General features: G+C 44.5%; 1 protein-coding gene across 1 annotated transcript; it reads right to left on the bottom strand.

Moving 5' to 3' along the window:
* Positions 1-9538: 9538 nt before the first annotated feature.
* On the bottom strand, positions 9539-16914 carry PRDM13 (PR/SET domain 13). Its single transcript, XM_016152005.2, has 4 exons — positions 16771-16914; positions 15160-15291; positions 14743-14863; positions 9539-11319 (listed from the first exon to the last, which is right to left on the bottom strand). The coding sequence occupies exons 1-4, from the start codon at positions 16912-16914 to the stop codon at positions 9539-9541; spliced, it is 2178 nt and encodes a 725-aa protein (XP_016007491.2).
* Between the last annotated feature and the right edge of the window lie 568 nt (positions 16915-17482).

The raw sequence follows: 17482 nt of genomic DNA, 5'->3' as shown, positions 1-17482 counted from the left end.
TTAATATTTTTAAAGTTTTCTACTGTTTTATCTAAATAATTATTTTAATATTACTTCATAATAGTGATGCTCTCTAAACAATAACCATGCCTTAGTTCTGAATACTTAAGTTGCTTTATTTATTTATTTATTTATTTATTTATTTTTTTGCTATAAGATTTAATTCTGCAGTGAAAAACCATGTGCAAAAAGCTAGATCCTTTTGTTAAGTTGCTAAATTGTTTCTCTAGAATAAACTCTCAGAAATACAAGTTCTGAGCAACATTTTTCACATTGCTGGATAAATAATTGTAGTAACATTAGCAAAATGTACTCACATCAATTTCAGAACATTATTAGCATTTCCTTAAATTTTTATCTAATTTTTGTATTTAAAATATTTTACTGTTCATATCTTTGATTTCTACAAGAGAACATGTTTGCATATCTTTACCAGAAACTCAGTTAATTCTTATCATTTTCCATTTAGTTACTGAAATCTCGAAGCTTTCTCATAAATTGTAATAAGCTATTTATATTGCTATTACCTTCTATTATTAGCAAAACTAATATAAAACTAATATTTTCCTTAGAAAAATATATATAATTGTTATCTTTATTTTAGTTTACCTGAATTTTGTTTTTGTGAAGGGAGAACTTAATCTTTTGTTATTTCTATATTCAAATGTATCATTCTTCTTTTTTTCTTTCGTAAGCTGTATTTCTCAACAAAACAGAACACCTCTGAGATCATCTTAACCTAAGGTGCTTTTGCCAAAAGCCCATCCATTTAGTGTGATACTACTGAACACTTTATAACTGTCCTATCCTTACTCTTTCTCATACTCCCCCTCCCAATCACAAAACCTTATTAAATTACCTTATAGATACTTAATTCTGTCCTCTCCTCTCCATTTCTATTATCTCTGTTCCTTGTCATCTATCAACTGAAATGCTGAATGCAATTGCCTCTTAAATGATCTCCCTGCCTCCTAAATGGTCCTCTTGCAATGCAAATTCTCTGTGTGTGCAGTTTTAAACCTTCCAGAGGCCCTTTCTTTATGGCCCCTGCACAATTCTCCAGTCTCTTAAAAACAATCAACCACCCAGCTTTGAATGTTTACCCTGTGCTAAGCACTTTGCAAACATTACTTCTATTGACCTTCACAAGAACCCTTTAAATACAATGCTGTTGTTTCCATTTTACAAATGAGTAGACTGAGGTATATAGAGGTTATCATTTGACTAAATTCCCACAGCTAGGAAGAATCAGAGCCATGATGCAAATTTGGCTCTGTCTAACTCTTAGCTGAAAGATGATTAAGGCTCAGAAAGCAAAGCTATGTACCCATCATCTAAGCCCAATGTTTGAGCAAATATCTAGGCTGGGGACCACAGCAATGAAAGGAAAAGCTGAGAAGTTGATCTTTTTTCTCTCTATCCCAAGCTCTGTCAGATCAGTTGTGCCCTTATCTGAATACAAAGATCCAGATTCAAATTTTATCTCAGGACATTTAACCTCTCAGTGATTAACATCTCACCTTAACTCTCAAACCATCTCCTAAGGCATAAAATCATGGAAATGCTTCTAAGTGAATTAAAAACCTAGAGATTATTAGATGATGAGATATACTAATAATAACGAAATGTCAGAAACACATGCAGCTCCATGTAATAAATTCAACAACTATTTTAAGGTTATACAGGTCTTCTTACAAAATACATGACATTCTATTTACATCAAACACAGAAAACTCATTTACAAGTGAATGTCATTTTCATCTTTGTTCCATGGCCAAGTGCATCTCATTTGCATTCGTTTGTTTCCCTACTGGAGTGCTGGCCACTGTGCTACAGCTGGTGTGAGTTATGCTCTGTACCTGCTACTTACCACAGGCCCACACCCAATCATCCAGCTATAGATCTGAATCATAATCCCAAAGATGGCTTTAGATAAGGTACTTTTAAGTAATACGCATCATAAGGAAATCGAACTTTGATGGTAGTGTTCATAGGAAAAAATTTTAAAAATTCAAATGCATTTGCACACAAATACATTTTCCATGCTAGCCTAACATAAGGATTTCTATGTTGCCTTGCCTAGGGAAGCACAGTTCTACAGCTAAAGTCTCCCAGGGATTCTTCGCCAAATTTCCAAAAGAACAAAAGAATAGGATGAAGGCCCCATTGTTGTCTCCTTTATACAGAATATGGTCAAGAGCTGAAGGTAACTCTGAGTTTTGCAAACACAGAGAGAAAGAGCAAGTTGAGCAGTCAGCCAATTATCCATCTCCTAGAAGTTTATCTGATTCTGACATTAACCTGGCCAGCTCAGAGTTTTCACTAACCATCTCTCCACTGTAATCAGAGCAGTGATACTTTCCAAAAATACCTGCACTCCACAAACAAAATCCCTTAGCACAAGTTATTCATTGAAGTACTCTTTATATAAAACAAACCAAATGTCCACCAACGAGGAAACTGGTTAAATAATCTATGTATGTAATAATACATGTAAATAAGAATAGGAAGCTCTCTTTGGACTACTATGGAAAGACCTCTAGGGTATATAATTTAATGTGTGTATACATATACATATGCGTGTGTGTATGTATCCATTCTTGGGTGTTAATACTTACAAAAAGAAACGCTGGAAGTATAGAAACTAAAACGAGTGGTTACAAAGTACAGATTCAGATTTTGTAGGTTCTGACATTCATAGGATTTGGGGGGACCACTTTAAGAAAAAGAAGGCAAAAGAAGGTATAGGTCATAGAAGGAACTCGTGCCAGTGAACTTCACAATAAATCCACCTCTGGAAATTACCTCTGGGTAGACAAGAGTAGACAGAAATAAGATGGAATTAATATTCCTAAATATAAATTGATTTATACAGTTATTGTCTTTGAACATTTGAGTATATTACCTATTTAAAAAGTAAAATTAAATTTTTTTGAATTCTAGGCTCTAGCTGTTCAAGGTTTTAGTCCTCTCCACCTTCTTTTATTCTATCCCAACCTTCTTGTTTGGTTTGGTTTCATTCTGCTGCCTGGTGTATACTGGGATTCTGCCTCAGCCTGGCTCTTTCCAGATGATAATGTGCCTGGCATCTCGTTTTGATACTGTCTCCGTATTTCTCTCTTTCTGATCACCCTCAGCTCTACCATCAGTAGCGCAGTTTTAGGACAATGTTTGTAGCTGGCTGTGCAACATAAACTTCATTTCCCTTACTTGTAAAATAGGTTGTTATAAAGATTAAATGAGATACCGAAGATATGATGAAATGAGGGCTGTCAAGAAAACTTCAAGGCAACACTATTCTTTCTCATTTTATGAGAAGAATATTGTCCAATTAACTATCATGAAGTCCCTAACTACTAATTCAAGACAATAATAAACAAATTGATTTGGGAAACAAACATAAGGCACAGTATATGTACAAACACCTATAAATGGCAAAGCCAGTTCTCTGAGACATTTCAGCATGTTAGCTTTAAATATTTCAGAAAGTATATATATATATATATCTCCCCAATGAATTTTTTCTCTACATCTTCTCATTGCCAAAGTATTTCATTTTCCATCTTTCTGAAAATCACAAATAAGCTTATAAAATGTGACATCCTACATTGACTTATTTCTCATTGGATTGACTTCTACCATACCTGAAAGCACTTTGTTGCTCACAGATGTGTTCTGCTATGGTCCAATGCACTCAAATGAGCTTAAACCTGACCAGGTCATGTCTCCATTTACCTTAAGGTGATAATTCAGGAATCAGCTGCTCAGTATCCAGTATCTTATCTTTCTGCTGATTGTCAGGGATTCAAAAAACAACGACAACAACAACAAAAAAAGATTAAAAACTTTCTTTGACCTTAAATTTGTTCTTATATAAAGCCATCTGCTATTGCGTCTCTCTCCACTATATCTTCTATCACATAAGACATTTCTACCTAAGGCTTTCTACACAAATCACTGGAATTGAGTGTCTTCTACTCAAATACAACTTGCCATGGAAAATTAAAATTTAAATAATTTTCTACTTAAAGTAACTTCAGGAATACTACTGTACTACCAACATTAAGAATAGGAAATGTGTATCTGCAGCCATTTCCTACCATATGGAATTATACAAAAGAATATTTTGATAGAAAAAGTATAAAATACTCATGATATTTGGATATCTAATATAGTTTATTTTAATAGTTTCCTCGCTCTACATGAAAACGTTCTTCTTAAGCTGCCTAATTTTGACTACCAAAATCTGTCTTTATGCTATCACTTTTATATTCTTTAATAATCTGTGCTTTAGTTTTTATCTATTTACATAAAAAGCTAAAATTTAAACAAAATACATTGTACTTGAAATGAAATCGGTGTCTTCAAAGCGTTTACAGGCATTATGTACAGTCCAGCCAACACCTATCCCTTTTTGAAGGTACTTCGGATGGCTAGTAAACCAAGGCATTAACAAGTTGCCTGTCTACAACCTGTTACACCTAATTTGAATAAACTACAGTCGCAGAAGACAGAAGTGCTGCTTTCATCTTTTGTACAAAGTCACACAGCCCAGAGCGAGCGCTACGCTCCTTCTGGAATTAAACACTTTGGCCTGCCGTCTGCTGAGTCCTCCCCTTCACAACTCACACCTGGGTGGCCAAGGGTCAAGTCTGACCTCCCGATGGCGCCAGCGCCTCTGCCCCTTTCCCGTTGAGGAAGCGGCAGATGGCGAGGGGCGATGCTCTGGTGCCTCAGCTCCCCGCCAGAGCAGGACAGGAGCACTTAAATAAAGAACAGTTGGGTGCCTGGGACTCCCGCGGCTTTCCCGGGTGCGGGGGCCAGCGGAGAGGGGTTCCCGCGTCTGCCGCCCCTCCAGGGCTCGCGGAGGGACTGTACACCTAAACGCTGGGAGGCTTCCACACCTCTGCCGCAACCCAGAGCCGGTAAACCTCCGTTCCCAGAGAGAGAGCAAAGCTGTATCAAGGGTTCTACACGCACTGGCTGACGCCGCAGCACCCGCCCAAACAGCGACACCGCGACTGGGCAGGGGTTCCCACCAGGCAGCACCTTCCCAGATCTTCGCGCGCGGCCAGCCCACCACCAATAGCAATCCTGCCTCCAAAAGAGGAGCCAACGAAAGATCTCGGATTAAAGAGGCAAAGCCAATCACCACACTCTCGGTTCTGGCACCCCAGCCCCAGCACCACCGCGGCTCCTGCAGCTCCCCTGAACAGCAAGCAGTTCTAATGTAGGGCTCTGTCTCCACTCTCTTCCTGGCCTGAGTCCAGACGGTAAACAAACTTTCTCCAGAGTAACCTTGAGGAATGGCAGCTTTTGCCACATGCTCCCCTCCCTCTCTGCTGGGCTCCGGAGGGGAGATATACGGCCGCCCGCCTCTGTAGCATTCTTCTGCTTAAACTCTCCACTCATCGTACAGCCTAGGATTTAAAAAAACGAGTGAAAAGAGACGAATGGCATTATTCTTCCGGCTCACTTAACCGCTAAGAACCATTTGAACCCGGTGTCTGAGCTCAAAATGGAAAGATGGCTTGATAAGGAGTCTGAAGAAGTCTCTCTTTAGAAAATGGTGAAAGGCCTTTATTTACTGAAGTTGGTACAAGTTTGTCCGGGGCTAGAAGTGAACCAAGGAGGGAGCGAGTAGCCTGGGGGGAAAAGCTATGCTTATTAAAGGGTGGCAACCCTTATCTTATTCGTTGAATCTTCAAGATGAAACCACAAAGAGTTGCTAGAGTTATTTTAATACAGTCTTGCAAGTATGAGACGTTTCAGTCACCGACAGACCGCATGTTAGCATATGCCTCTGTGGTCCATAATATAATGGATTATAATCAAAAAGTTTGAAAGAAAAGGTTGGCCCCTACCTTCCAGGTGTTGAATTAACTGCTAGCTCCGAGTGGTTTAAATAGAGGAGGAGGCTCAGCAAGCTGTCTACCCAGTGGCTGAGGCTAGGACCAACAGTTGGTGAAGAAGTGAGAAGCAGGCTGGGAAGAAAAGAAGTGAAAGAGCCCATCCCCCCACCAGACCCTGCCCACAGGCACATACACTCATATGCACAAACTCACTTCTCTTTCCTTTCTTTTTTCTTCCCTCCCAGCCCAATTCCAATCTTCCAATCTCTCTCTCTCTCTCTCTCTCTCTCTCTCTCTCTCTCTCTCTCTCTCTCTCTCTCTCTCTTCCCTTCCCCCTCCCTTTTACTAGTTCCCATCATGACCTTTATCTCTTTGGTTCTCTTTCTCTCCCTTCTTCCCTCCCTCCTCCTGATCTCTACTCTCCCTGAGAGTGTGCCTCCCTCTGCAGGCCTCACCCTGGCATCCTGCCAAAGTGTCCACAGATGGACAGGCACAAACACCCTTTATCTTTTACCTGTAACTTTTCTATGTTTAGATATGTTTGATACACAAATATTTATCATTGTGTTACAATTGCCTACAATATTTAGTTCAGTAACATGCTGTATAGACTTGTAGCCTAGTAGCAATAGAGTGTACTATATAGCCTAGGTGTGTAGTAGGCTATATTATCTAGGTTTGTGTAAATACACTTGATGTTGCCCTCACAATGATAAAATCACCTAACAATGCATTTCTCCAAAAGTATCTCCAGAAGTAAAGCAGTGCATGACTGTATTCTTTGACAGCTTACTATTTGTCAGGCTTGATTCTAAGCAGTTTACGTGCATCAACTCATTCAATCTTCACAACTACCCTGTTGCTTATTTCAACCTATTTAACAGATGAGGAAATTGAAGCAGTAGAGAGATTGGCCCAAGATGCCAAGCAAGGACATAGTGGAAGCAAGCCTCAAACCACGTCTGTCTGATTTATTTAGGTTAGCAAACATTTTAGCATCCAAATTAACTAGGCCCAAAAGATCTAGAGTCCTTCCTTTCTAAAAGGCATGAATCCTCCCATCTTTTTTAAATCTTTTGGTACCAAATATTCAGTTAAAATCTCAGAAGCTTCCAGTGGCTTTAGCATAACCATCAAAGTTAGGTCATTAGGATGAGAAGGATCGAGGATTGGGGTGGGAGTAAAGAAAAAAAGATATGCAACTGAAAGAAATAATCTGAGAAACACTACTTCAACTGAGCCATTTAAAATAAGTAATATTATTACTGATTGTGTATCAGTAATTTTACTTGAACGTTAAAATAAATAATTGCATTAATTTTGTTTGAGAGTGTGCACATCCATGGACACATATACAGGTTATCCGAGGTAATTTATGAAGAATTACAAACAACCTGTGATTAATAGCCTTTTAAATCTATGTTCAATTTTCATTCTTTATAAAATACAGATATCAATTTATGAAGGGGGAAACAGAAAGCCATGGGAGTTGTTTGTTTTATTAAATCTGTATCAATTCCAAATGTGTTTTCTTTGACCAAACTATTTTTGATTTATCTCTTTAAAGGCTATTTTCACACAAAACAACAAGAGTTTTAGGACTTAGTGTTGAGCTAGGAAATGAGAGAAGGAAACAAGATTATTAAAGTTGGTAAAACATTCCTATATTTCAAATCTGGGCAGCTTTTCCCACTTTCCCTGAGGACTTAACACTATCTGGTTTGAGAAAAGTTTTCTAATATTTCTCTACAAGGGTGGATTTGTTTTCAAATAACAATTGCTTCAAAGGGCAGGACCATGACACTAAGCAAGCAGTGAGAAGCCTTGGGCCCCTGGAGCCCAGGTTGAATAGGTAGGTACTTGGATGCACTTCCAGTTCTGTGTGGCAGAGCCATTGCCAGCCACCCAATGACTGAGGCCATGTTCCCAACTGAGAGATAACAGGGCGAAGACTACTGCAATAATCAGAATTTCTGAAAATAAAGGACATTTTTAACTGAGCTAAATCATCAGGGGGCACATTCAGACCTTTTGGTGACCTACTGTCTTCCACCAACCTCGGGGAAGAGCACTGCAGACCTGGGCTCTTAGGTTACCTACCCGTAGCCGAGCGGATGATTTATCCCCTACTTCTTACATAACTGAAGTAAAATCCTCCCCAGAATGTGTGTGCGGTGAGGGAAGAGTGAAAGGGGAAAGGGTGCTTTCTAATTTTAGCCCCAAAATTATATTCTTTATGATATCCTTCCATCAGCTAGCATTAATTTTTTATACCTTTAAATAAGGTCACTATTTCTAACTTTGCTGTTCTAATTATGGCCCTCCCAGTGACCTTGAAGAGTATATTTTCTCTTCTGTAAAATAGGACTCATACTGACAGTACAAGATTGTTGGAAGGAGGACATGGAAAAAAGGAACCAACATAGAGCAAATAGATCGGCACCTCCAATAAAAATAGATCCTCCTTTAGTATTTGTTGAGTAGATATTAAAGTGTATGCAGCATTAAAGGTACTGAGCGAATATCCTCTTTTTATTTTTGGTATGTTAACAAGAAATAATAATTCTACAGTTCCGGAATTCTTTTTGAAAAGAAATATGATGTGTGCTTTTCTTGAATGTCTTTAGCTTCTTTCCATAAACATTAAGACGCTTAGCACGATTTGCAATAGTTTCAGAAAACAATTGTTCTGCCTGCTACCTGGGAGCTTGCGAAATGCACACATTGAAAATGGTATATTTCCCTATCACAACACTACTTAACATTTATCTTATGAATAATCAAAGTATTCAAGTGTCCTACGATTTATTTTATCATGGAGTGTCCTCAAAAATCATGTTCAAATTAAACTATTTCTTTAAAGAATCTGCTGAAATTAAGTGAACAACTTTCATAAGTATCTTTACTTTTATTAAAGATTGCACAGAATGGAACCAAGCCAAAATACTGAATCCGCTGTACATCATTATAAAACAACATACATCACATTTGTACTCTACCAAATAGGACGTTTTCTTTAAAATTATATATTGCGTGCTCTTAAATTCATGCTTTAGATATTTTACATTTGTCATTATTCTCTTATAAATAATTGCAACTTGACCAATTTGTACACCTGCTACCACTATATATTCAATGCAGCAATGCATAGGCTTTGATGGGAGAACAGATGAAATGGAAACAAGTGTATGAATGCCACATCTACCCAATTGTGACTACTATTTTGCCTATGCAGTGAAATGCTAATGTAAAATACACACACAAAACATTACTTCAAAAGGCACAATTTCCTCCACAGAAAAGAACAATTTAAAAATACGTGGCTGTTAAAATCGGTGCCCTCAAGGGCGCTGCGAAGTTTACAATTAATTGTATGATCCTGAACCTCGAGAGCAGACCGCCTGGGCGGTTGAAGGGAAGCCTATCCTCAGAGTCCAGAGGCCTGAAGCGCGCCGGGACCTAGTCCCGCAGGCTGCCCTGGAAGCCAGGTTTCTTTAAGCCACCTATAAACCTTTGAGTTTCAGCATCGGAGCTGGACCTCTCGCTGTTCCAAAATCTGGCGCCCCGCCATATTAAACTGTTTTGTCAACCGGGTCCTTCTCACCACCAGCAGCTCCTCTTCTCCCAGAACATAACCCCTATTTGTCTCTGACCACGTCCCCCAACACATCCCTTCCAGGGAAGACTCATTGTGAGTCGCGCTCGCCGCTGCACCCGGCCTCAAGGTCACTCTGATCGTCCGTGAAGCAGACGTCCACGTCGCTGTCGTTGTCGCTCTTGGGCTCCCCAGGCTCTGGGGGGTAGTCGGGCTCCGTGCCAGGACCATCGCTTGTCTTGGTGAGCAGGTTCTGGCCAGGGTGGCGGGACTTGACGTGGCGCTCCAGGTCTCTGCGGCGCACCAGCACCTTGCCGCAGAACTCACAGCGGTACGGTGTGTTGCCCTCGGCATGCAGCCGGATGTGCTTATTGAGATTGCTAGGGTCTCCAAAGGGCCGCAGGCACACTTTGCACTTGAGCGGCTTGTAGCCCGTGTGAGTCCGCATGTGGATCTTGAGCCCGTACTTGCGCGAGTACAGCTTGCCGCAGTAGAGGCACAGGTGACCTGTCTTGGGCCTGCCCGCGCTGCCGCCCCCGCTGCCACCACCACCCGCGCCACCCGACGGCACGATGGCGGGTGGCAGCGTCCCCGCGTCCAGGCGGCCGCGTCCTTTCCCGGCCGCCATCTCGGAGAGTTGCTGCGTGTGCATGGCAATCTCTCGGTCGATGCTAGCCAAGGATCCCAGCTCCGCTGGACTTAGAGCGGCCGCTGCCGCTGCCGCCGCTGCCGCCGCCGCGGGCCCGCTGAAGTAGGAGATGGACTCTGGATACTTCAGCAGCCCGCCAAAGTGCAGTTTAAGCGGGTAATAAGCGGCGGCGGCCGGTGAGCCATAAAGTAGCTCCCCGTTGTAGACGGTAAAGGCTGGCATGACTGCGGGCAGGTGGCTGCACTCGCCACCCGGGTAGGCTTTGAGCCCGCCCGCGTCGAGGGCTGGCAGCGCGCAGCGCTCGAGGGGCAGCCCTGTCACCCCTGGCAGCTGCGCGTAACGCGCGCCGGGCAGCGTGGTGGCAGCGGCGCCAGCGGCGGCGGCGACAGCGGGTGGGGCCCGCTCCACGTGCTTGAAGGCAGATGCCTCTTCCTGGGGACTAGAGAGCAAGGGGAAGCCGCGCAGGGCCCCCGAGCAGGACAGGCCAGGAGGAGGTGGCGGCGGCGGGTCCCCAGTGAGCAAGCACTTGGGGTGGTGGTGGTGGTGCGCGTGGTGGTGATGGTGGTGGCCAGCGCCGCCCGCCGCCGGATTCTCCCTGCTTCCCGGACGCCCTCCCGCCCGACCCCCGCCCAGCAGCCTCCCTAAGACCAGGCCGGTCCCTGGTTTGCCGCCGCCCTCCTCCCGGTAGGGGTCGCCATGGGCGGCCGCGGCCGCCCTGGCCAAACTTGTGGGCTTGAAAGCCGAGCGCACGCCGGGGTAGAAGGCCAAGCCGCCGCCTCCGGTTGGGGAGCCACCCACGATGCCGACGAAGTGGCCGTGTCCCCGGGCGGCCCCGCTCATGTCCAGGGAGCGGTCCGGCTGCTCTTTGCCCTTCTTGGACGGCCCCCACTTGGCTGAGGGTGGCGAGGTGGCCGAGGGTGTCGAGGAGGCCTCGCGCTTGATGCTCTCCCTCGCTACGCTGGCCTGGACAGGCGGCAGGGCCTGTAGGTGTGGCCGCAGAGTGTCTGCCGGGGTGACCGCGGCGAAGTCCGGCACCGGGGGTTTCGGAGAGAGGCAAAGGCCATCCGCAGCTCCGGCAGCTCCTTGGCGAGCCGCGTGCTCCTGGTGCAGGTATGCGCGGCCTGCGCCGCTGCTGAGCACGCAGTGGAAACGTAGGTGCGCCTTAAGGCTGTTGGGGTATCTAAACGTCCTCCAGCAGTACCAGCAAATGTAGCGCTCCTCCCCTGGGCGAGAAAGAATAGAAAAGCGACCCCATGAGAGGCAAACACGCAAGAGAGAAAGAAAGCGCCAGCGCGCCCAAGGAAAAACCGAGGTTTTGACTAGCGGTATGGGGAGAAGCAGTATTCGTAGGTCCCGGCGAATAATTGAGTTCAGTAGCCACACTGTAGCAAGAACCAGGAGAAGTCCCCAATTGGCCCACTTTGTAACTATCTCCATCCTCAAGGACTACTTAAAGGCCAAGAGGGGGTGATCTGGGTCTCTCCAACGAAGACTTCCTCTGGGCCATCCGAGCAAATCTTCGTTGGGAGGGCAGAGCTCAGGCAGACTGGCCAGGGAAGAGATGAGAGCAGAGAGCAGCTGTTGCTCTAAATCAAGTGCTGAGGCTGTGCTGCGCCTGGGCCCATCTGTTGGCGTTTGTAGAATAGGTGGCGTATGTCAAGGAGTTTGGATAAACTAAACAAAGGCCAATCTAATGGTCGTGAGCTCCTCATTACCAGGCGAGACAATATCCTGTATGTATGGGCCATATGTAATCATTCCTTTTCATAGAACAATGTCTTTTATGTCAACTACCCACCCCTCCCACCCCTCCCAGCCTTAAATACTTTGCCTGAGGTTTTCCTGGAGCGTGACTAACTGAAGAACCACATAGGGACTATGATTTGCTATTCTTCAAAATTATTTGTATCTTTATTTCCTCTTTAACCCCATTTAATTTGATGGGAGAAAGAAAAAATCCTGTGTCCTGATCTTCTAAAAAGCGAAGGATGATTTTGCATTATCTTGTCAGTTTTTCCAACTGGTAATTAATTAACTCCTAGATAGCTGCACAAATCCAAGTGTAGCCTTAAAAAGGATATGTAGTTTATTTTTATCACATGAATACATATAAGTGATGTAGGTGTAGATACTCAGCTTTTAATAATGTGCTATTCTCTACCAGAACTATGTGTTTTTTGTCAAATCTTTTTTCATTTAATATTAACATTGTTTTTAATTTTGTCAGAGCCTGTGAACACAATCAAGAGACATATGTACGAAACAGATTCTGATCACATGGTGGAAGTTAATTTTCACTCAAAAGGTCTTGTTACATCTGTACAGAGAACATTGATTTGCAAATGGATGTCTTTTTAAATGTTGTAGTTTATTGATAATACTGAAAGGAAGGATTTCCGTGAAAAAGCAGTTGAGCCACAAGGAAGTATCCAAAGTATATGTCAGTCTCATTAAATTTGATGGAAAAGATAAATTTTCTCTCCTTGTGCACAAGCAGCTCAAACTTCTAAAACATCACTACAGAACAACAATGGGGGGGAATATGCACATCTTCCTCCCCCATGTATTTTACTTCCAGCTTGTCGCAAAGCAAGTAGTATCCACCAGATAACTAAGATGGAATTTCAAGTAAGGAGCAGTTTCTTCCAGCTGAAGCCATGAGAGCAGAAAGAAAAAAGTGAAGAGGATTTGCCTATGAAACCCTATCCCAATTGTTTATGGAAGGCTTGGATAATATCATTTTAATGTTTCTGTTACATTGAACAGCCATGTAAAATAAGTCTTGAAGAAAAGAAAAGAGAGAAGAGACTTTCTGGGTTCTCTTGGTGTGTATGCTGATTTAATATCTTAAATAACCTCCATTCTCCTGAGTTCAGACCCTCCTTCTCATCATCCCTTTTTTAGGAGGGAGTTTTCAGAGGTTGCCCCAAAATGACTCAGCTCAATGCAAAGCCAAGTAAGATTTGTACCTAAAACAAAGGGTCAATATTTTTCTTAATCTTATTATTGAACTGAAATCCACTGGAGTTAGTGAACATTGGAAGAATAGCAGCCATCCCTACCTGTTTCTTCCCTGTTTCAAGATTTAAGTAGATAAATGTTTTCAGTTTCGATATGTTTCTTTTTCAGTTCATCCTAACCACTGACATGTTCTCAGGACTCTGAAATCCACCCTATGCCAAAAGTATCAAACACTTCATAAATGACTTCACCTCCTCTTCTTCATGTAACCCTAAGGTTGTCAAGATTTCAAACATGTCAAAAGTCAGGATTCAAAATAAGCCATACCTTCCCCAAAAGAAAAATGGTGTCTATTTTGACATTTGTTACCATATGATGTTTATAAGCTCAGTTGGCTGAAATGAAAACACAAGGGCCACCACTTAAACGAGTTGCCTTTATACTATTTGAGAGTGCCTAAGGAAATGTGTTCTGTGCAGAAATGCCTGGCCTCTAATGGCCAGCAGCCCTTAAAATTGTTCTGTAATAAAAAACTTGAGAGTTCTCTACTATGGTGTTTTTATGATGTTTCTCTTTTACTAGAAGAAGTTGACAAGAGAATTTAAAGTAATGTGATACAAGGAACAAACTATTTTAGGATAATTTTTATGAATACTGTACATACAAATATACCCACAAAATCAATAAAAATGATTTATAGAAGACCGTGCTACTTTGAAGTGAAGTGATTATTGTTCTGAATAAACTTCACTCTGCCTTATTCATGAACTGTTTGATTCCTACATTTGTACCAATTTAACCCTATTCGTAAAGGGGTGAGATTGAGCAGACAATTTAGGAGATGATGCTAAAATATTTCACAGCATTTATTATGTTGATTTTAATATTAACTGTATCTTAAGGAGAAATTACAGATAAACAATCGGCAAGGGGAAAAAGATCATGGAAGCTTTGTGCACTAAAAATGAGTCTCAAGATCTTTACTTTAGCACCTCCCAGCTCTTTTCCACGGGAATTGTTCTTCAGTGTTCTAAGGAAGGTTTGAAAATGTTTTTCTCTTTAGTTACTGGCACCTTAATTTGCATAAATCCGCTCTTGGCTTTGGAAAGGATCAAATAAATCTGAAGAAACTGGGATACATCCCAAATTCAATTTAAGTAGGGAGGGGGAAGTGAATAAATACCATTTAAATGGAAGTGCCTCAGTACCTGCCAACTGACCAGCTGTAAGTACCGTAATGCTTCTAAAATGTCGTAGAAACACATTACTATCCTTCAAACCAGTGGAAAAGAGATGTCCCTCCACCTAAAAGTATTCCAGGCTTGTTATGCTTTCTGGATCTCATAATGTGATTATTCTAATAAAATGGTCTTTATTAATACTTAATTGAATAAATAATTGTGTCTTTGGGTGTGCAATAGGAAAGGATGACCTTCGCGAAGTTTATAGAGTAGTTCTTCCCTACCACCTTGAGCCAGACTATTATTGTCACTTTATCATTGACTGTTGATTTTAAGGAAATAGTGGTGACGTCGCCTTTCTGCCCACACAGACTGGGAGTCTGAATTCAACTTTACACAGCGCAAGAAAAAGGCTTTTCAAGACTGGGGACTTGCCCAAAGATGAGAGGAAGGCTGGACTCTTGCCCACCCACGCTGGCCCGGACGCCCTCTTGGAGGCGGTACCTCTCTCGTCGTGTGTCGGAGTTGCAATTGTGGGGATGTCAAACCACTGAGCCAAGGAGTTGGAATACCACACCGTCAGTTCCTCCCCTGGCTGGACGTCTCGCAGCGCTCGGTAGAAAATCTGGGACCCAAAGAACAGGACAGCTTGCTGTCATTTCCAGGATAATTGGTCAGAACACACTCAGAGGAAAGGTTGGAATCCCCCATTCTGATACTGTGTGACCTTGGAAAAGCTACTGGACCTCTCTGAATCTCACTTGCCTATTTTTCAAACGGAAAATAATAGTATCTACCTTATAGGGTTGTTGGGATGTTTAAATGAGACTTATAGCTAAAGAGCTTTGCTCTTAATATTGCTGGCAACCTTAGTGACGGTTGGGTAGACAGAATTGGCAGTGGGGGAGACGCCCACAGTACCTGTCCTCCGGGTAAGTCTGCAATAGCTTCCAGAGTCTGTTCCTGGGGGTTCCTGGCTGCCCGGATTAACCCTATCCATTCCAGAGGGGAGCCCCCCGACTCGTCCACCAGCTCCCCTCTCACCATGCGCACCTGCAACACAAGCAGTGGTCGTTCTCCCCCGCGCCACAGCCAGGCCCACAATCCAGAGGGAAAGTTTATCCTCCACCCCAGCCGACTCAGGAAAACGGTTGTGTTCGCTTTGGCCAGACTGCTGTGGGCTGCTGGGAGGAGGGTAACTCCTTAGGATCCTTGCTTGGGAGAGGAATGAAGAGCGTAGGCGAGCTAATACAGCAGTCCACCCCTCTCTCCCCCCACCTAGGCAATTCGAGGAGCGAGAGCATCCCCCCGCCCCCGCAGCACCTGGGCGCATTTTGTACCAAGACGTCCCCCACCCCCACCCCAGCTCTCCCTCTTGAGGATCAGAGAGCAACCCAATTACCAGGGTAGTGACGTTTCGCAGTCAGTTCCAGAACCTCCACCCGAGTTCCAGAGTATTCTCCACCCCTTCTTGTGTTCCCCCATTCTCGCTGCTCCTCACGGAGGTGCAGAGGCAGTGCAAGTGTTTGAATAAAGTAGCCACAAGCTGTCCCGCCATTTAAAAGCAAAGCACATTTAAAGAAGAACGCGTAGTGCGCGGCCAACCTGGCTTTAGACCGCGGAGGACATGACGATTGCATGAGCAGCCAGATGCGGGTGTCACTGGCTGGGCACTGGGGTAATTTCTTACCAAAAAAGCTCTAGACAGCCGCAGACCGAAGCTAAGGTCCTCTCCCGCCCACCCACCATCTTCATTTCCTCGTGGCTGTTTACCGACCTTTGCCCGCTGGGACGCCTGAGGGCGGGCGGGGGCTTATGAAAACCCTTCTGTGGTCAGAGATCTCGATGTTGTTTGGGGAGTCGGAACTGAGGGGTTGGGCTTGACGCCTAGCGGTTGCCACCCTGGGTTCTCAGAACCCGGTTGCAGGCACCGGGACCCGGTACCCCAGGCGAGTGGACGCTTCACGCCCTCGGAGCGTTCGTTAGAGCCACCACCTGGCTCACGCTCTCTCCAGACATCCGCAGAAAGAAAATTCTGGGGAGGTTTCAGGGACTGAGAGTTTCCCAAGGATTATTTTTTCGGAGGAGATGAGATTAAAATATTTTAAGGTAAATTTAAGCTCAAATTAGCATATTAAAGGGAAAGATAAGGAAATTCCTCAATGCCTTAACCGTTTTAAAAGAGAGGAAAGGGGCATTTGGGGAGAGAGTCTGGGGCCACCCGCACCTCTGCGGAGCCCCCAGAGTTGCGGGAAAACCGCACGTTTCCAGAGATCCCGGCACGAAAAGAGCCCCCGTGCACCCCACCCGGGGGCTGTCCCCTCTCAGCCCCGTCCTCTTCCTTCAGCCCGGTCCACGTCCAACTCTTGTTTAATGCGACTTGGGGGAAATAATCGGAGCCCCCTTCAACCTGGCAGAGTTGGCAGGTAACGACTCAATCACCCCATTCCTTTACTTGCTCTATCTACTGGTTTCCTGGGCCAGGGAAAAGGGAAGCGAACGACAGGGGGCGAAGGTAGGAATGGCTAATACCTTTTTCTTGGGCCCGGGTTCCCTGCGGTCTGACAGGTACTTGCCCAGCTTGAAGGTTCCAGGCACGGGCCCAAGGCGCAGGCCGGCCGGAATGCAGCAGTCGGCACTCACGCTGGTGGCCGCAGCGCGAGCGGCTCCGTGCATTGCTGCCGCCGCCGCTAGACAGGCGCTTGGGCGCGCGGGGTCCTCGGCAGGGCGCGAGTGACAGTGCCGGCGTCGCGCGCGAGCCAGGGAGCCGCGCCCCGACGTGCGCCCTCCGCCCGCGGAGTGACGCGGCCGGGCATGCACTGCGCCTTTTCAATCAGGGCGGGCGCCTTTTGGCATCGCTAGCGCAAGGGCGCGGAGTTTGGTGAGAGAGTTGCGCTGCGAAGTAGCTGCAGAGTCCCACCCGAGAGGGTCACATGGAGTGGTTCCCTCAGCCCCCTGCATAATCGAGGCCTCTGAATGGCTGGCGCACAATGGTCCAGGCGACCTTCCCATTCCTAAAAATCCAATTTGTCAAGGGCGAAGAAAAGGCGATGGTGAATCAAAGGTCCGGCGGGACCATTAATCCTCAGCATGGGGTATTGTCCTCGAGACAGTTACGATATTTTAAGTGACAAATCCACTGTATAATTTCTCCATAAATTTTACTTCCTTTTATTGTTCGCCGACAAACCAGTTTTGAGAAATAAGTGACTACTTTAAGTCTACTTGGCTGATTCCTTTGAAC

Source organism: Rousettus aegyptiacus, unplaced genomic scaffold, assembly GCF_014176215.1.
Source record: "Rousettus aegyptiacus isolate mRouAeg1 unplaced genomic scaffold, mRouAeg1.p scaffold_m13_p_1, whole genome shotgun sequence".
NCBI lineage: Eukaryota > Metazoa > Chordata > Mammalia > Chiroptera > Pteropodidae > Rousettus > Rousettus aegyptiacus.
Note: the sequence above shows the minus strand (reverse complement) of the source record. Positions and strands in the feature narration are given on the sequence as shown.